Source organism: Mesoplodon bidens (assembly GCF_964165515.1).
Source record: "Mesoplodon bidens genome assembly, chromosome: 1".
Lineage (NCBI taxonomy): Eukaryota > Metazoa > Chordata > Mammalia > Artiodactyla > Ziphiidae > Mesoplodon > Mesoplodon bidens.
The window spans coordinates 159,918,247-159,939,471 of NC_138176.1; the positions used below are offsets into that span (position 1 = coordinate 159,918,247).

The 21,225-nt window shown below is 39.1% G+C and overlaps 1 protein-coding gene across 1 annotated transcript; it reads right to left on the reverse strand.

Moving 5' to 3' along the window:
- Positions 1-1,238: 1,238 nt before the first annotated feature.
- On the reverse strand, positions 1,239-17,425 carry GHITM (growth hormone inducible transmembrane protein). Its single transcript, XM_081214228.1, has 9 exons — positions 17,300-17,425; positions 15,743-15,907; positions 14,642-14,741; positions 12,732-12,843; positions 12,163-12,304; positions 8,533-8,641; positions 3,681-3,869; positions 3,049-3,220; positions 1,239-1,528 (listed from the first exon to the last, which is right to left on the reverse strand). The coding sequence occupies exons 2-9, from the start codon at positions 15,869-15,871 to the stop codon at positions 1,444-1,446; spliced, it is 1,038 nt and encodes a 345-aa protein (XP_081070354.1). The 5' UTR covers positions 15,872-15,907; positions 17,300-17,425; the 3' UTR covers positions 1,239-1,443.
- Between the last annotated feature and the right edge of the window lie 3,800 nt (positions 17,426-21,225).

Consider the following 21,225-nt stretch of genomic DNA (forward strand, 5'->3'; position numbering starts at 1 on the left):
AGTAATGGCCTATGGAGGAGAGGAGAATTCTGCTAGGGGAAACTCTAGTGAATCATTTTCTCCATTACATTTTTGATTGATATAGTTCATGAAAGAAGCCTCGCTTTGCCTTCCTTTTTTTTTTTTTAAATAAATAAATTTATTTATTTATTTTTGGCTGCTTTGGGTCTTCGTTGCTCTGCGCGGGCTTTCTCTAGTTGCAGCGAGCGGGGGCCACTCTTCGTCGAGGTGCGCAGGCTTCTCATTGCAGTGGCTTCTCTTGTTGCGGAGCACAGGCTCTAGGCTCGTGGGCTCTAGAGCACAGGATCAGTAGCTGTGGTGCACGGGCTTAGTTGCTCCGCGGCATGTGGGATCTTCCCAGATCAGGGCTCAAACCCATGTCCCCTGCATTGGCAGGCGGATTCCTAACCACTGCGCCACCAGGGAAGCCGTGCCTTCCTTTTTTTTAGTGATTCCTCTGAGAGGGAATGCAAGAAACTAAATCTGAGGGGGAAAACTGCTTTCATAATCTCAAGTGTAAACCACGAGTAGGCTTTTCTGATAAAAGTTAAAGCCTGAAGAGATAAGAAAGGCAAGCATGTATTCCTTTAAACATTTCAATAAATTTGTAAAAATATTCAGCAACTATGCACATAGTTTGTATACTTAAAATGCAACAATTTTCATGCTTCGAATATTTTTTTCCTGAGTGTTTTAAGGATATTTTGTTCTACTAGACAATTCAAAAGTAAGACTTACACACACACATAATATATGTAACAGGAATTCTCCACATGATTAGCATTGTGGACTCTCCCAACAGTGTCAAACAATGAGAAGCCAAACATGATCACATCCATATCGTAAGGAGAGCGTGGAGAATCACCTATGTCTTTTGTTTTCTGCTCAGTGCTTCTGGTAAGTTCGGCAGATGTACAGCCATGACTTGTTTCCAAACATCCAGACCCCCTCACTGGCTCACCACAATCACACGAGTGCTAAGTTCTAAGTATTCAAAGAAAGACTGCAGGTGTCGCTTTACTTCTCTCTGGTCCCTTTACCAAACCCCTACATCACTTATGACATTACTTGTTAATATTCTGCAATGAAAAATGCAGGTACACAAGTTTGCTAAATTTCACTTAACCAAATAAATTTAAAAATATATAAAATACTTAAATTCCTTCAACACAAAACTTGGTTTTCATATTCATTTGAACATTTTAGAATTACTCAAACACAAGAATTGAAAATGTGTGTATTATTTGGAAGAGAACTACTGAATTTATTCTCCAGAAGAAAAAGCAGACCTGAAGCATCACATTACTGGAACACCTGAAACATGTTGACAAGTTCTTATCTTCTAAACTTCAACGAAAGCTGCTTGCACAAACTAAAGAATATCTGCCCCTATTGAACAAGCCAGATATCTGATGTATTAAGGAAGTCAGAAGCTGAGTCACTTCATTTCTTTCTGTTGCCTCCAGTTGCTAGAATACTGGCAATTCGCATAAATATATTTAATGTATCCATGTAGATTCCCAGCATCCTAGAAAAGAAATTATGCCTGTTAAATATGATGTAATTCTTGTAACAATGACAAAAACGATTTCTTAACGTAGGAGAGAAGAAAGCACAACACTGATTATTTGTCCCAGGTATATGAAATGGAAATTTTAAAAAAGACACCAACTAAGGAAGTCCTAGACTAGAAAACTATCAAGATTTTTCTTTTGGCAGATTAATCTTTTACGTGTTAAAGGGCAGTTTTAAAAATCATTATATTCTCTGACACTCTATTATGAGTACAGCATCTTGCTTTAAAAAAAAAAAAGAAATGGGTAATAGACAATGAAATAATCAAAACAAAAACCAAAGAAACACCTTCACAAAAATGTGTCAGACACAAGTCTGGCATTTTAAAATATAACACACTCCCTCAATGCCTCCCCTCATTACCCCCAAAAAACCTGCTACAAATCTGTAAGCATTATAGCAATGTTTAAAAAAATCATTACATTAAGTTTTAAACAAAGAAAAATAAATTACTTTAAAAAATGTGATAGACACCATGAAACTCAAGGAAATTACTTAAATAAAATAACCTACTTTGGTGGAGAGGCCAAGGAAAGGAAAAAGCATTATTATACAACACTTAACATCAGCTACAGTTGAGTATCTCCAAAATGGAATTTTCAATTTTTAATAAAAAATTAAAAATTGAAGTGTTTCCAATTTTTAATAAAATAGGCTTTCCTATTAAAAATTTCAATTATGTACACTTTCCAAAAATAACACTTGACTAATACATCTTTTCTTCAGTTTTAAAGTCTGTTAAATAGAAATTACACACACACACACACACACACAATTAATTGACCAACAAAAGGACTATAAGGCTAATTAACAAAAATAGGTAAAATACTCTGAATCAACTGAATACATACCTAATTATTACACTTAGTTGCAATATAATCAAATGTATACACAACTTACTAAGGAAAGAGAACAGACCAAATAATAACAGAAATAAAATAGTAAAATTCAACAAAGTCATTGTTGCAGGTTGAACTCAAAAGATATGTTCAAGTCCTAATCTGTGGTACCTGTGAATGTGACCTTACTTGGGAATAGGGTCTTTGCGATTATAATTAAGATGTGAGTAAAGAAGAGGTAATATTGGAGAAGGGTGAGCCTTAATTCAATATGGCATCATTATAAGAGACAGAGATACAGGGAGAACATCATATGAGGACAGGAGTAAAGATTAGAGTGATATATCTAAAAGCCAAGGAATGCCAAGGATGGTTGGCCATGACAAGAAGCTAGGAGAGGCATGGAGCAGATTCTCCCCTAGGGCCCTCAGAAGGTACCAACCCTGATGATACCTTGATTTCAGACTTCTGGACTCTGGAACTATGAGAGAATAAATTTCTATTGTTTCAAATCAGCCAGTTTATATAATTTGTTATAGCAGTCCTTGGAAACTAACACAGTCATAAAACAAAATAGGCCGAAGCAACACAAATGTCCTTATGCAACAAAGAAAAGACATTAAAGGCTACTTACGAATTGATGGGATCATATTTTTGAACTCCATACACTGGTACTACTTCTGCACGCTTGATTACTTTCTGTGTATCATACAGAAGAAACATGCTGAAAAGAACTAATCCGCCATAAATTGCCACTGAGTACAGAGTGGCGCCAGCCACAGTGGTAGGTGGAAGAAACATAGATCCTGAAATCAAAATGGGAAAAAAAAAGTTTTTCTGGGAAAAAGGATTTTTCTGTAACTGGATTTATAATCAGCATTACTTAAAAAAATTTTCTTCTTTGGTATGCTGCACAGATAAGGAAACATCCGAGTATGTGCTCTAATTTTACATACATTCAGTTCAAAACCCCATTATACTCATTCTTGCAATGGGTCACTTGCCCACATTATAGGAAAGTTCCTGCATCAGAGCAATTTTCATGTTCTCCAGACCAACTTTCCCATTTTACATGTATTTGGTAAAACCAATGATAACGGTTTGCCATGATGCCAAATGAGCAAATCCAGTCAAATTAGCATATATGTTTTAACCAACTTTTAAAAATGACACTTACTAGATTCTCTCCATTAGGATACCTGAGTATGTCAGATGATTTTAGGACATCATGAACCAAGAACCAAGCATCAAAGCACAGTGGCTTACCTAGTGAGGACACAAAGACGACACCCAGGCCCACGCCCAGGGGTGCTCCCATGTTCAAAAACTTCTCACTGGGTGCACACATGGCCACAGTGGATAGGCCTCCCACAACACCAGCTGTGTACCATGCAGCTCTGATGAGAAGAGGCCCCCCTAATATCGTCAGAGGAGCCACCACTGCACCCATCACACCTGCAGAAAGAGCAAGCAGGCAGTTAAATATTTACTAAATAACAACCAAAAGGAAAATTCTTCTAACTAACATGCCATCTGAACATATAGCTTATAGTTAAACAGTATGATTACAAAAAGTCTTTTCCTTATTTAGGTGACACTATCCCCAAAACCCCACAACTAAAACTTGTACCTATCCAAATTCTAAATCACAAGTAACACGATTCCTAGTCAGTCAGTCAAAACTCACACAAGTATAAACACTAATTTAGATTTTTAGTAACTATGTCAAATTCAGTGTAGTTCATTATTTGGATCTGAGTCTACCAATAGTCTTTATAACAATATTCACATTTGGAAGAACTGAGATGAAAGGCTTAAAATAACTGAAGGTCAAATCTACTGTGCTGAAAGAGAACACAGTAAAAGGAAAGATTAAGTATATGATGCTAATCTTAAAGTAGGAACTTCAAGGACAGATGCTGCTGTTACCTTGTGTAATAGGGAATGTAATCACAGCTTGTAAAAAGCAATTTTAGTTGTCAGATAGTTATAAACATGTCCACCAAAAGTACAGTAATAATTTCATTAGCAAAGGTAAATAGAAATCTTTTATTTAAAAAAAACAGATCTTAGATAAGGCATTGTTTCCGTATTGAGTAGAGCAAGCTATACCCTTTTCTTTTTTTTTTTTTGGCAGTACCATGTGACTTGTGGGATCTTAGTTCCCCAACCAAGGATCGAACCTGGGCCCCCTGCAGTGGAAGCATAGAGTCCTAACCACTAGACAGCCAGGGAATTCTCAACTATACCCTTTTCTTAAACATTAAATGTGCATAGTTGAACTCATGGAATAAGCACAGAGCTACCTTCACACGGAAATTTTAATACCAGTGTGTCTCTTTTGAGACTAACATTTCTAGATCAAGTAATAGGGCATATTTTATTACATGATGATGAAAAATTAAAAATTTTTTTGCTCTAGGAAAGATATTGGATAGAAATTCATCTGTATGACATTTCTATTAGAATTCCTATCAGTTTTGCAACTGACAGCAAAATTTTAAGAAAAACTTTCAAGGAGATTATTGAGATTTTTTCCAATGATACTGATAAAAATCTTAAATGGCAATAGATGTTTGCTGCTTAAGGACAAATCAATTACAAAACTGATAAGAATAGCTCAACATTATCATTGTGAATGAAAACTGCCCTTCAGAAAATTAGTACATCCACTGGGGAAAACAAGTATGGAGGTTCCTCAAAAAATAAACACAACTATCATATGATCCAGCAATCCCAATTCTGGGTTTATAAGCAAAGGAACTGAAATCAGGATATGAAAACAACCCAAGTGTTTGTCAATGGATGGATGGATAAAGAAGATGCGGTATATATAAACAATGGAATATTATTCAGACTCAAAAAAGAATGAAATGTTGCACTCTTGACAATACAGATGGATCTTGAGGGCATTACGCTAAGTGAAATAAGTTGGACAGAGAAAGACAAATATCGTATGATCTCACTTATATGTGGAATCTAAAAAAGTCAAACAGAGAAACACAGAGCATAGTGGTGGTTACTAGGGGTTGGGGGGAGACGAAAATGCGGAGATACCTGTCAAGGGGTACAAGCTTCCAGTTATGATTAACAAGTTTGAGGACCTAATGTACATCATGATTACAGCTAATAATACCGTTATCATAAATGCTGCTAAGAGAGTAGATCTTAAATGTTCTCACCATAAAAAAGATACGGTAAATACAAAATGAAGGTGTTAGCTAATGCTATGGTAGTAATCATTTTGTAATATATAAGTGTCAAATCAACATGTTGTATGTCTTAAACTTATACAATATCATGTATCAGTTATATCTCTATAAAGCAGGGGAAAAACACAGTTAGAAGAGACGAGCTTTCAGTGAGCATTTCAGTAATTCTTGCACAGTATCACTTAGGCCTGATTGAGACCACAGCTGTGTCCACAAGGTATTAAACATCTGTATGAAAAATGAAAATAGAATGCATTGGGATGTTTATCCTAGGTCAAAACCTGGCTTTGATGTCTCTCTGACACTGTGAGTGGTTGCCCTTAGGTCATCCACTTTGGATTAAAGGGGTCTGAAACTCAATCATGTCAGTGAATGAAGAATTAGACAGAGAGTTGGACTTTAAGAAATAACATTGGGGGCTTCCCTGGTGGTGCAGTGGTTAAGAATCCGCCTGCCAGTGCAGGAGACATGGGTTTGAGCCCTGGTCTGGGAAGATCCCACATGCCATGGAGCAACTAAGCCTGTGCGCCACAACTACTGAGCCTGTGCTCTAGAAGCCGCAAGCCACATCTACTCCGCCTATGTGCCACAACTACTGAAGCCCATGTGCCTAGAGCCCATGCTCCACAACAAGAGAAGCCACTGCAATGAGAAGCCCGCACACCACAACGAAGAGTAGCCCCCACTCATCGCAACTAGAGAAAAGCTTGTGCGTAGCAACGAAGACCCAATGCAGCCAAAAATAAATAAATAAATAATAAATTTATGGGGGAAAAAAAGAGAAATAACATTGGCGGGGGGGGGGTGTCAGTCTTGACTTTGGCACTTCCTGCTGTGTGACTTCACCCAGCCTCAGCTTCCTCATCCATGAACATATGGACAGGCTAATGCCAGCACACACAGCTTCCCAAGATGTTTATGAAGAATAAAGCAAATTCTGAAAACAAATTAAAAAAAGAAAAAAATGGCATTCATACTGTGCAAGAAAGGGTTAACACAGCAGACCTAAGCCTACCTTTACAAAGACCTGCTTGCAAGGTTAATCCTTGGCTGGCATCTGAGAACTTGGCACTGGAACCATTCTCTAACCTTAGGGTTAGACTATTTATGCAAACAGTGAGTTATGCTGAATGCCTGCTTTCCTTCTGGGAGTCTGGATTTTGGTAGTTGCTAGGAGGGCCCCTAAATGATCAGCCCCCAATAAAAACCTTGGGCGCTGAGTCTCTAATGGGCTTCCCCGGGCAGAAACATTGTACATGTTACTGCATATTTAGCATTCCTGCCGTATACCCTCAAAGGAAGGAGACAGCACTGAAAGCCTGTGTGTGGATTTCTCCACACTCTAGACTTTGCCTGTATCTTTCTCCCTTGCTGATCTTGTTGTGTATCCTTTCACTGTAATAAACCTTAGCTCTGAGTATAACTATATGCTGAGTCCTGTGACTCCATCTAACAAATTGCTGAATGAATGGGTGGTCTTGGGGACTGCCCTCCAACACACATAAAACACTCAGAACTTAAGTAATTTATATGTTACAATTATATCAGATAAAAAGAGGTTTTCTAAGCAACACAGATAGAAAGGCTTACTTATTCTAGCTAGAATTAAAACTACATAGCTACTTTAATTCAACAAGTGGATCTACTATTTATCAGAGATAAAATGACACTGAACCTGTTTATTCAAGGAAACAGTGTCTAAAATGGGAAACAGGTGTAGAACTCTATTTACTGGCTAAGATGTTGAATAATCCTTGAATATTTATATGGCACTAAGAGATATTAAATTTTATAGCAAATGCACACACTACGTTTTAAGTAATTTTTTTCTTAAAAGCAGGTTACTGGTATAAGAAAATATTGGGACCATCGCCCTCCCAACCACAAAAGTTCTGTCTTGTAAAGGTCCATGGAAAATATCTATGGTTGAATTACCTAAGACCTAATGGAAGAGAGGCTTGAAAACCAAGGTTGGGAAGTCATGCTCTCTCACATTCACCAAAACAAAGCCAGCACATGAAGAATACAAATGATGTATTTCACACTGGAAATTCATCATACTGGGTACCCCAAAACTAATTTCCATTTACTAACCCATGTGAAAAACATTTCAGTCTGTCTCCCTGGAATTTTCATGGAAATCCTTATAAAATTTGTCTTGGCTTGTCGTAGAGATCATGCATCTAAAGCATTTTTGTTTCTGCATCTGGTGTTCTTTACTCAACCCAGAGGCAGAATACCCTGGGATACTTGCAATGGAAAATACTTTATGTAAACTTTAAAATATTTGTCTTTCCATAATTAAGGAAAATATTACATATACCTAAAGAAATATTAATACTGTTCCGCAATACCAGGGTTGGACAGCCTCTGTCCTGCCCACAGTAACTTTGTGCCAAAAACTATCTAAATACTGACCCAGCTAACCTCATCACACACAAAAGTGAATTTCCGAAGATCTTTTTGACTGCTTTCTTCTTCCCAATGCTCCACTGCAAAAATCTCTGCTCCTATTCTTTCACACATCTTACGTCCTCCTTCTCTGGTAGAGACCCCAGTTTCTTATTTTTCTAAAGATATACAACAAGAACAATTCTCAAGTGATGTGTATCAGATCTGAAATCCTTCTGGTATTAGACAAAATACATAAAAGGAAATCTCTGCATATACCAGACTGTCACCAGAGGCAAGTGTAATACTGGGGCTGTCTATGGTCTTAGTATCAGAATCATTAACTTTCCAGAGTGGAGATCTGGCAATACTACTACCAGGAATAAGTGCAGAAAACCGTGTTTAGCAGACATGAGGCTTAATTAAATTGTGTACATATCATTTACAACCGTGAAGAGCCATCAAAAAAGGCAGTATTTAAGATTGTTTAACAACAACTGTAAAACAGAACATACCAGAATGTAGTAACCAAGCAAGATGCTTTGGGCCTGGGCTCTGGTCATATGATATCGACTGGACCAGCATTCCAGCTCCAATCATGGCTGCAAAGGTTGCACCAATTGTCTGAAAGACATGTATTACTAAGAAAAATTGATGCTTATACAACAACAAAGTAGAAACCCACAGGTTCCAAGTCCAGTTAGTCCCTCCAATAAACCATGTTTAAAAAGATGAAGGATAATAAACAGAATCCTATATTTCTCTAGCACATTAAAAGGCCTTGTGCTTATTTCAGTTTGGTCAAATTAGCAAGAGCATCCCCTATCACACATAAAGTTTTCCAGACAACTTTAAGTGAATGAGTAGAGCTTTGGCAGATAACATCATCTTTAAAAAATTTTATTCTTGTTAGACAAAGGTATAACAAAACCCCTTTAAAAATCCCAGAATTATTTAATTATTTTAAATTATATTTATTTCGGTATAGCACAAGTAACATTAAAAAAAGTTAGTCTTGGGCCTCCCTGGTGGCGCAGTGGTTGAGAGTCCGCCTGCCGATGCAGGGGATACGGGTTCGTGCCCGGTCTGGGAGGATCCCATATGCCGCGGAGCGGCTGGGCCCGTGAGCCATGGCCGCTGGGCCTGCGCATCCGGAGCCTGTGCTCCGCAACGGGAGAGGCCACAACAGTGAGAGGCCCGCATACCGCAAAAAGAAAAAAAAAAAAAAAAAAAAAAAAGTTAGTCATGATACACCAATTAGAATATATATATATGTGTATGTATATATATATATATATATATATATATATATATATATATATATATATATAGCACATTGTCTCAAACTCTGTATTTGCTAAATGAAAACCTGAAAAAAAGAAGCACACGGAAAAGGTGAGAAATAAGATTCTACATTTCTATCCTCCCAATTTTCTGGCTGAATTGGCCCTCATCCCCTTTCTTTGTCTATCTTCGATTTCCATTGTTATACATTTAAATATTGCTTGTGCATAACAAGGAAGAAATGTTTGTAATGAGAGATGATAATCTTCAGGAAATTTAAAGCAGAAATTGCAAACTTGCAGCCCTTGGGCGAGATCAAGCAGCAGATGTTTTGTCTGGCCAACTATTCAAAAAACAATTGAGCGTGAATGCATTTAGTTGTAAGGCTTTCTCTAGATGCCAAAATCCCACGTGACATACCAGGCCTGCCTCACTCATCTCATCTGCATTATGTCTAACCCATGGGCAACTGAACAGTCAACCTCTGAGGTAAAATACAGGTAAACGTAACAGCTGTTTTTGCTGAGAATGCGAAAGCCTTCACTCATAACACAGAAAGGCACGCTGGGTTCTACTTCACCACCTTCCAATGGAGAAACAATTACTAAAAGCTACTTCATCTATCTCTGTGCAAAGCATTTTCAGGATATTTAACACAATTATATATTTTTCTTTTAAAGTCCTTCATCATCCAGGTTCATTTTTTGCCTTTTACCTTCCCATACTCTACACTCCAGCTACACTGAACTGGTAGGCTGCAAACATACCCCCGTTTCACACCTCTTTATTTTTGTTTATTGTGCCTAAAAATACCTCCTTCCTATCTGGTTGACATATTCAAGGATTACCTCTTTGCCTGTCAAGTTTTTCTGGCAGGTACCCTGGCTGTAATAAGCAGTGTCAGATGTCTCTACTCTGTTCCAAAAGCACTTGGTACAAACTTTGACGTTATCTGTGTGTATGTCTGTCACCTCCCAAAGGCTTCTTCCTCTCTGTAGCACCTGTCTGGCTTTCTAAACTATTTTACTTAAGCAGCCCTGAAGGCAGGTGAGACTGATCTTATGCCCACAAGCACCTGAGAATATGACCCAAGCACAAAACCTCCTTGAAGTCTTATTTTAGGGGCTAAACTCTTTTGTATATTTTAATCTTTCATGTTTGCTTTATTACAAAAGCATTGCTTTAAATTGTTTACCTCTGATTAAAACTGACATACCTGATGAGAATGCAACAGGTTGATTCTGTGCCTTCAATAACCTCTAGGCTAGGAGATTCATGACACCCATCTGAGAAGCAAGACCCTAATACTGAAGTGTCTAAATGGCTACATAATTGCAAATGGTTCTCCTTTTAGAAAGTACAGAATAGTGGAAACATTACAGATTTGGAAGTCATAGGGATTTGGGTTGCCCATGGGAAGAATCAGTGGGAATTTGCTGTGGGAAGTGTGTAAGTGTTATATAAACTTTCCCATCTCCCATTCCCTTCCAGTCTCACACTCGTTGCTCTAGTTTGCATTACTATCATTTTAGACCTTGAAAAGGCACAGCTGGTATACCTGCTTCCTGTCTCTTCCACATTAGCTCTTAAAGCTCAAATACAAATCATACTTTTGCTGTTCCAGTATCTGCAATGGCCTCTAACCGTTTAGGTGCTCTCCTCAGCTCGGCAATCAAACACACCCTTTCTAATTGTGTCTTCTTCACACTCCAGACCTCAAACACTTGAACTTCACTTGAATGGGATTGTAAAGTCACTTATAATGACTATCTCCTCTCCTTTGCCCAAGCTGTTTTTTTCACAAAACTCAACTACCCTGTCCTCTCCTACTAAAATAAAAAAAAATGCTAGTAAAACAACAAATGCTCAAGAAACTCTCACTGAATATAAAACCTTATAAAGGGTCAAGAAAAGTTCAGAACAGTGCCAGCACTATTCTACTCCTAGTAGTATAGAGTGCTTGGGTTTTTGTGACAGCTACCCTCCACTGACCTCTAAGATGGATTTTTTTTTTAACATCTTTATTGGAGTATAATTGCTTTACAGTGGTGTGTTAGTTTCTTCTTTATAACAAAGTGAATCAGCTATACATATACATATATCCCCATATCCCCTCCCTCTTGCGTCTCCCTCCCACCCTCCCTATCCCACCCCTCTAGGTGGTCACAAAGCACGGAACTGATCTCCCTGTGCTATGCGGCTGCTTCCCACTAGCTATCTATTCTACGTTTGGTAGTGTATATATGTCCATGCCACTCTCTCACTTTGTCCCAGCTTACCCTTCGCCCACGCTGTGTCCGCAAGTCCATTCTCTATGTTTGCGTCTTTACTCCTGTCCTGCCCCTAGGTTCTTCAGAACCATTTTTCTTTTTTTTAGATTCCATGTATGTGTTAGCATACGGTATTTCTTTTTCTCTTTCTGACTTACTTCATTCTGTATGACAGACTCTAGGTCCATCCACCTCACTACAAATAACTCAATTTCGTTTCTTTTTATGGCTAATATTCCATTGTATATATGTGCCACATAAGATGGATTTTCATCTGCCTTATTTTTTAGTAAATTACTACAAAATAGAGCTGTTTGGTATCTGCTGCTAGATAAGTAGAATGTTCCTGTAAGTTTGGTTTCCAACATCTTTGCTGCTACTAAAATACATATTCAACAAGGAATAATAGCTGACTTGCCTAAGAAGGTATTTCCTACTTTGTTTCAGCTGCACTAATAATTCATATATTACTTGAACAAAGATTTGTTTAATATAGTAAGGTATTCTTTCCATTTAATCCCCTCCTCTGAGAGTTTTCATTTAATCTCTTGCTATTTAGTGGGAAAGGAAAACAAAAACAAGCTAACTTACCACCCAAGAGCCTCTCATCATGAAGTTCATGAGGGCAGGAGTTCTGCTCACTGCCAGGGCAGACAAAGCTGTTATGCCGATACTTCCTGCTAAGTACATATAGGTGGTATGAATTCTATCCTTCACATACTGAGGCCAAATTCTGTAAGAAACACAACACAGTTAATTTATAGAATTATGAATGTGAATTTTGGTTGAATAATTTACTAGGTGGGAGATCTTGAGAAATACCACTTTATTTCTCTAAATCTTATTCCAGTATCATGGAAATAATGATGCATGTTGGAGTTACCATAAAAAATTAAGTAATATAAAACATATAAGCACTTGGCACATATACAAAACAACACATTTGCTTCTTGCTTAAACATATATAACCTTGGTAAAAGATTTTTATTTATTGTTTGAATAAATATATGCCAAGGAAATGAGAGATTCTATTTTTATTCATGTATATTTCCACACAGTTGGAACACTGGACACAAAATATTCCAAAAGTGGTGAAAGATAAGGATGAGAAGAAAACTGGAACCTTTAAGGCACGAATTGTTTGAGAAAAATTTACTTACATGGCTTTTTCAATAGCTCCAATCTCATTAGACATTCCCAAGCCATAGTAGCACAAAGCTCCAAGACCAACAGCAGCCCCTCCAGCAATAAACCATCTTCCCATCTGATCAACTGCAGAACACAGGAGGAAATGCAAGTTAATACTGCTGTCTTGACTAAAATGATTAGACTTAATTAATCTTTAAGTTCACTCTAACAAAATCTGCGGAGGCAGTATATCTGTAGATGTAGGGATACTTCTGGGATATATGTTATTTTATTCATAAAAGATGTGTGTTCTCATGACACTCTTAAAAATAAAGATGAGAACAACATGCTAACATCACGTTATATTTAATATTGTGTCTAAAGTGCTATTAACACAGATGATGCTTTACATGGAGTCAAGAAAAAAATGAACCAAAGAAAAATGTAATTAGTGTTTATGCAGCAAGATCAAGGGAGAGGATGCTCTTGTTTTTTAGAGTACCGAGAGGAAATGTTATCAACTCTTAACTGGATGGAGGTATTCACAAAGAGCATCTTGCTCTCTTTAGTCAAAGTTTGTTCCCTAAGAATGTTACTACACTGTTGCTATGATTCATATAATTTGGTTTCTAGGGCCAACTGACCAACAGAAATGCCCTGAGGGATGCCAACTAGGGCTCTCTCCCATTTTAAAATACAGATGGTCCCCAACTTTAAGATTTTTAAAAAAACGATATGTATTTAAGTAGAAACTGTACTTTGAATTTTTAATTTTGATCTTTTCCTGGGGTACTGACATGCAGTACGATACTCCCTTGTGATGCTGGGCAGCGGCACCCAGTCAGCCAGTTGATCATGAGGGTAAACAGCCGATACACTTATAACCATTCTGTACTCACCCAACAATTCTATTTTTCACTTTCAGGATTCAATAAATCACAGGAAGGATTCAACACTTAATTATAAAATAGGCTTAGTGTTAGATAATTTTGCCCAACTGTAGCCTAATGTTAAGTATTCTGAACACGCTTAAGGTAGGCTAGGCTAAGCTATGATATTTGGTAAGTTAGGTATATTAAATATAATTTGAACTTCAGGACCTCTTTAAGTTATGATGGGTTTATCAGGACGTAACTCCATTTTAAGTCAGGGAAGATGGGTATTGACCTTTTGCAAGGCTGTTAAGGAGCAGTAGTGTTCTTTGATTTTGGGTAGATTACCAATCTAGATTCTGAACTTGCAAAGCTGAAATCCAAACTGTGAACCAAACTGATGTCATTAGGGTATTGCTTCCTGAGAGGCCCTAAATGGGCAGCCAATCAAGATGAGCCCTCTTGAACATCTAACTTTTTTTTTTTTTTTTTTTTTTTTTTTGCTGTACGCGGGCCTCTCACTGCTGTGGCCTCTCCCGTTGCGGAGCACAGGCTCCGGACACACAGGCTCCGCGGCCATGGCTCGCGGGCCCAGCCGCTCCACGGCATGTGGGATCTTCCGGGATCGGGGCACGAACCCGTGTCCCCTGCATCGGCAGGCGGACTCTCAACCACTGCGCCACCAGGGAAGCCCATCAACTAACTTTTTATTAACATCTATGTTTTGGTGATTTACTCTTGACCTGAAACATATACAAACATTATGTTTGAAGTAAGATTCTACATGAGTTCAAATGAACTTCAATAACAGATTATAACTTTCAGATCATGGCACATTAACTAATAATCCTTAAAAAAAATGGTGAAAGTAAAATTTTTTTCTGGAAGAAATATGACTGGGGACCACTGAGCTCAGTGTGAAGTACCAACCTTTTCAGGGTCATCAGATACCTGAGCATGACTGCCCTTCTTCTCACAAAATGCACATATGTACAAGTTTGCATATACTTTAAGGAGGCTGTTCATGGACCTTTTTTTAAAACACGAGTTTATTAAAGGCTGCCACCTACTTTTAAATATTTTTTCCAATGATGGTTCCAGAGCTGCCTCCTTGAGTTCTTGGCCAGTTTTTCCACGTCGAATTCCAATTCTTGTCTTGGTGGCATATTCCTGATACACACGGAAACAAAGACACACACCACCCACACCAAAAGAATGTTAACAACAAAATAAAACAGAGGATCTCATCACCCTAGAAAACTCTGGATAATGTAACTTGGTACTTTCTATGTATGTAAGTCATATATACTTCACTATGAAAGTATGTTAGCCAATCTAAAAAATTAAATGTAGACCTTACCTGTGCTCTATCTTCGAAGTGATTCACTAATTCATTACAACCTAACTTCTTAGGTCAGGTTTCAGAACTGTTTATTTCATAAACTATAAATTTTATTTATATCTCTAGAATTATCATATTTTAAACACTAACTTTTAAAAGATATGCATTTGGTAAGTATTAGCTGCATTTTTTCATCTGGGAAATGGGCTCAATCCTTCCTTTAATACAAAGCCAAAGGGAGGGATGACTACTACCTCTATTTTAGCTCTTTTTCAACAGTGGAACAGTTAATTTAAGAGAAAAAAGTTGTCTCTTCTAGCTTCTGTATATTTCCTTATCTACCTCACATTTCAAAATTTATACTCCTAATTTGAATGCTAGAGCAGAAATCTACTACAAAAGGAAACGGGTTTCTCTCTAACTTGACAGATTTTGTTTTACCATTCTCTAAACAAGAGCTGAAATGACATGTTTAGTAACTTATTAATAAGTTATTGGCCAAATGGTAATATTCTTAAGCTTTTGACAATCGGCTCCACGATCTCTCTGTTGAACCATACAGCTCTCAATCCTTCACAAATTACTCTAAATTCTCTGAATGAGAAATTCCAAGAGCTGTAAGTAAAGGAGAAGTTACAGGAGTTCTTTTTCATATATGATAAGGATGGAACAGAACACTAATAGGAAGAAAGAGCTGGTTTGGGACATTTTCAGGGCTGTTTCAGTAAATCACTAATAGTAGAATAGGGAGCTTCACAATCTGTCAAAAAAATGGTCCCAGAAGCATACAGAGAGACAGACAATATAAAAATATTCAGATTATCTTTACCCTGCTGGGTGGTAAGAGCCACTGATTTTTCGTGATGGAATTCTTCACAACAGGGGAGGCCTTGGTGAGAGCTGGGTGGAAAACCCTGGAAGGTAGTGTCCGGAGACACACAAGTCTTGCGGCCAGCATGGTGGTGCACCAGGTTTACCAAGCAGATCTGAAATGCTAGTTAGAGACAGAGACAAAAAATCACCCATTAACCAACCCACTGGCTCTAAGAAAGAGCCAGTCATCTCTTAGGAGGAAGGGTGAAATAAAGTGACCTTTTAAAATGATAATGATGAATACTCTGCTTGTCCCTTGTTAGTTCAAGAAATCCATCCCACAGAACTGGTTTGGGATGGACCACCAAAATGGGTTTAAATTCCAATCGGAACAATAACAAGAGGAATGACTTTTAAGTTATGTGTCCAATACAGAGTGGATTTAATATCTTAAGAGAATTAAGGGGTGTGTGATGGATTTTATACATGTGGTTTTGGCTGAAGATTTATACCAGCATTCAGTGGGAAAATTTTAAAAAGAGCTAAGAATAACTTTGAGCAGAGGAAAAATGTCATCCAAGAAGTGATTAACTCTTCAAGGTCATACTACATTGCAAGGTTATAAAACATCAGTGGAAACCAAGCATGCCAAGTATTACTTCCCTTCAAAATATGATATAAAAATATTCAAGGTATTGAAACCACCTGGGATGTATCTTAAAAATGTAGATTCCTAGGTCTAACTTCGGTCCTAATGATTTAACCCCTAGGAATAGGACACAGTAATATGTATTTTAACTAGCACCTCAAAAGCTAAGAATCTTTGCTTTTAAATACCTATCTGAGTGTACTTCCAACTCTGCCACGGGATCTGCGAGGGGTGTACAAAACTGACACCTATCCTTTGGAAAAATACCGAATCATTCTAGCACTTTCGTGACATTACATCATCTCAGTCTAAAGGCGCTGTGCCTCTCAGTCCTCAACACACCTACTGAGGAGCAGCAGCTCAGAGTGGCCTCCAGAGTGGGAATTTTACTTCTATCACAGGCTAGAAGTGGCCTCGTGTGCATGTTTGATCCCTGAGATTCAGGTGCCTTAACTACAAAATGGGTACTATTACCGACCCCGTACGCTTTCGTGTGCATCAATGAGCTCGGGCGCCTGGTCCCCCGAGAAAGTTCAGCTAGATCACAAGACTCGGATGAGAGCCCGGCAGCAAAAACTCCAGCCTCCCAAAGTCAACGCACGACTCTACAGCACACCAGCCGCAGGCACCCCGTTATCTACCACAGCGGCGCCTGGGAGGCCCGGCCGCGGGGATGATTCAGCACCTCGCTGCCCAGGGAGAAGCAGGCAGAGAGAGCGGGCCCCTGCCCGCCTACCCCAGGCCCCGAAGTCGCCGTCCCCTCCACCGGGTCACCTGCAGGACGGCCCTGACGCGCCGCCAGCCCGTGACGCAGCCCGCAGCGCTGCCGTCTCCAGTCCTCCCCACACGCACGCAGCAGCCCAACGAGGCCGGCTGTCAGTAGTACGGTGGATCGCGGTGCCTCACGGCCCGGGGGAGCCTTACCTCAGTCCCTGGTCAACTCAAGGGCGCAGGTCCCCTTCCGGGCCGGCGAATCGCAAGGACTACCACGTCCCGCGCCCTCCGTCCACTTCTTACTGATTGTGAGCGCAGTCTCTTTAGCTCGCTGCGTGACGCAACATCCGGAGAAGTCGCAAACACTATGGACAGCCAATCATGAGAGGAGGCCTAACGGAAGGGCGGGTATAGTAGGAAGGAGGGGTTCCGAGCTGTAGGGGCGGGGCCAATGGAGGATTGTTGGGAGCCTCGCAGTCAACGTCCATCGTGGGTGTGGGCAGAGAAGGCATTTCAGCCATTTTAGCTCTGGGTAGCGAAGCTCACCGTTTTTCTCTCAAGTTACACTTGCAGCAGTTAAAAAATTATTTTAAAATTGAAAGATGATAGTATGAGAATTAAAAATTATTCCTTCGTCCTGTTTCTTTCCTCTTGTCAAGAATTTATTGCCAGATAGTGTGCCAAATTGGCAGTTTCAGACCGGAGCCAAAGGGTTTCTTGCGGCAGATGTGAAATCTACAAAATGGTCTGAGTCACACGAGGTCGGAGAGCCGCCTGGCCGGATTTTAGGAGTTCTTTCATTGCTTTGTGACCTCCCCATGACACACTTTCAAGGTTCAGTGAATACTAGTATAATAGGTTGGTACAACAGGCTCTGCCTCTTACCCAGGGTTGTTTTGAAAACTATTTGTATGTACGTAATTTGTAAATTGAAAAACCATTTCTTGGCTACGTGAGGAAGATTTTCCCCTCCTATCATTCTCATTTACCCGTTAAACAAATATTTACTGAGGCTCACTTTGTACCAAATTCTGTACTAGAGATACATACAAATAAAAGACATATTGTACCATTGTTTTGGCAAAACAAACTCCTTGACCTTATGGCGTTTACTTTCTGGTGGAGACAAGAAAATAGACAAAATGTTTGTTAGTGATAAGTACTAAGAAGAAAAATAAATCTGCGTAAAACCCTAGACGGGCGCTATTTCGATAAGGTGATTAACAACATGTAAAATTCATGAACCTAATCTCCTAAGCTATTGTTAATTGTGATTTATGATAATCCTCTAACCATGTAAATCTTGACAAACAAAAAGGTTTGCGTTTTATGTGGGTAATAAAACAGCTTGGCGGCACACAGGTCTTATTCACTCTGAAAATGGCAGGAAAACACTGGAGAAATCTGTCGCTTGAGATAGCAGATCGAGCATGATCAATTTAATCTTACTTTAGATCTTCACCCAATTTGATCAGCTAGCAAATAAGTTCTCTGTTTAGTTCCCTTAGTGCTATTTTTCCCCTAGAGCTTCTGTTACCAGCAAAGAGAAGGCATTCACAACACAGTACCTGAATAAACGAAATACCTTTTTAAGTCCAAGTGACTTGCTTAAAGATTATTGATTAAAGTTTATTATCTTCCAAAAAGAAGAAACATTTCTGATTTCATGTTTTCTTTTCTTACCTATGGGGCTAGTGTTGTTTCCACAGATGTTAAATGTTTTGAGGCAGGAGAGTTACCTTGTCACATCCTTGGGAAGACATGCTTAGTGCGGAGGGAGGAGAGGTTTCATTGACTTTGAAACCAATTGGGAATTTATTGCAGTTTTTTAAGCAAAAAGTGATGAAGGCTGGAATTAAGACAGAGGGACAGAGAAGGGGTGTATGACAGAGATAAACGACTAAGGAGGAATTTGCAGGTTTTAATGACTGATGACTATCACTGATAAGGATGAGGGAGGCACCCAGGATAATCCCTCTGTTCTGAATTGAGTGAAACTGGGTGGATAATTGCACCATTAACTTAGAGATAGATTACAGGAGGAGATACAAATGTGGGGGAAGTAGATAAAACTCAGTATGAAGTGTTAAATTGTAAGTTCTCTGCTTCTAAGACCTTGGAGCATAGGACAGATAAGATAAAAAGTCATGAATCACAAATCCTAATGCTGTATATACACTACAATTTTTATTAAAGGCTGCTGACTGGTTTCTTATCCTCCACTTGCTGGCTAAGTGGAGAGTGGGTTATAGAGGAGAAAAATCAGACTTGAGGACTAAAAATATTTTATTTCTTTTTAGTTAAAATAAATACCCTCACCCTGTCTTTCTGAAACTGAGCAGGACGCTGAAGGGCCCTCCTGGGTGCAAAAGCCTTTCCAGGTCCCTCATTTCTTATTTGCAGGATAAAGGCTTCAGCCTCCTAGATCTTCCCTGAGCTCCAAAGAGCAGATTCAAACAGTTGCCAATCAGGGAAGTGGGGGAATGCAGAAACAAGGGAGGAGCAGTGAAGAAACAATAATGCAGCCTTGGGGCAGGTTCCTTGTTCCTTCTCATGGAATATACATAATATCTTTAAGTTCTTCTGCAGGAACAAAATCTCCCACCCATGTGGAGGATGGTAACTTCAGGTTGAGCGCTTGATTCCTGGGGCATCGCCCTGTTGCCTCACCACCACCCAATCAGAAGAAAGTCACACACCCTGCAGCCAAATTTTGCCCATTAAAACTTCTCCCTAAAAACCATTGGGAGTTCGGGGTTTTTCAGCATAAACCACCCATTCTTGCTTGGCCCTGCAATAAACCTTTCTCTGCTTCAAACAAATTTTGGTTTGTTTGGCCTTACTGTCCATTGGGCACATGAACTTATGTTCAGTAACACTACTAGATTTTTCCATCAGGAGATGTGGTATGGCTGAAAGAGAGTTGAAAAGGGAGTTTGTGACCTTTATTCTCTGCCTTCCCCAATGGGGTCTTATGTGGTCACTGTGTTTCCCAACAAAGGTGCTCTTCTCTGAAAGTTTGGTGACATTTCTGAACACAGGGGACCAACTTCTCAAACAGTGTTTAAATGGCAGAAAACAAAGCAGGTATGAAGGAGTCAAGATCTTCCTCACCTTGTTTTCTCTTGGTCTTAAAGTTTGCCATGTCAGAGAGTCCTAGAATCCCTGAGGCCTGGATAAACCCAAGACTGTAGCTGTGAGCATGGGCCAGCTTGTTTGTACCCTTCAAGACACTGCTCAGTAGTGAAGGGGACACCAGAAATATGCATGGGCAAGACACCCAGATGGGCATCAACAGACCATGGCGTGTTCTATATGACAGAGCCAGCATATGACTCTGTCTGGGTGAGAGACAAAACTGTGCTAACCTCAACAGTTAAATCCTTCCAGCAACTGAAGGAAAATGAAGCCATGGGTGAGAAGGGGGCTGCTCCCTTGGAGATCTGCTGAAGTCATCTACCCAGGAGCTGGTACATGGAAGTAGAATGGAGGGATAGAAAACAGGCCACACCTTTTTCCTCTTCTTTAACATGGATGTTTCTTCTTTCTTTCTTATTTTTTTTATAGTACTGCTGCTCTTCATTTATTTGTTAAATTTTTTTAATATATTTTATTTTATTTATCTATTTTTTAAAAAATTGTATACAATTTTTAAAGATTACTTTCCATTTGCAGCTATTACAAAATACTGGCTATATTCCCCAAGTTGTACAATACATCCTTGAGCCTATCTTACCCCAATAGTTTGTACCTCCCTCTCTCCTACCCCTATATTGTCCTTCCCCACCCCCACTGGTAACCACTAGTTTGCTCTCTATATCTGTGAGTCAGCTTCTTTTTTGTTATATTCATTAGTTGTATTTCTTAGATTCCACATGTAAGTGATATCATACAGTATTTGTCTTTCTCCATCTGACTTATTTCACTTAGCATAATGCCCACCATGTCCATCTATGTTGCTGCATATGGCAAAATTTCATTATTTTCATGACTGAGTAGTATTCCTTTGTGTATATTTATATATCATAACTGCTTTATCCATTCGTCTGTTGATGGACACTTAGGTCACTTCCATACCTTGGCAATTGTAAGTAATGCTGCTATGAATATGAACAGTGGAGTGCATGTGTCTTTTT

What these genes read in the sequence shown, in the direction of transcription:
- GHITM (XM_081214228.1), bottom strand. Translation starts at nt 15,871, where the DNA reads ATGCTGGCCGCAAGACTTGTGTGTCTCCGGACACTACCTTCCAGGGTT. An exon ending in ATTGGAAAAAATATTTAAAA is followed by an intron (nt 12,844 to 14,641) that starts GTAGGTGGCAGC and finishes TGTGTTCTGCAG; the next exon opens with TTGATCAGATGGGAAGATGG. An exon ending in AAATATGATCCCATCAATTC is followed by an intron (nt 1,529 to 3,048) that starts GTAAGTAGCCTT and finishes TTTCTTTTCTAG; the next exon opens with GATGCTGGGAATCTACATGG.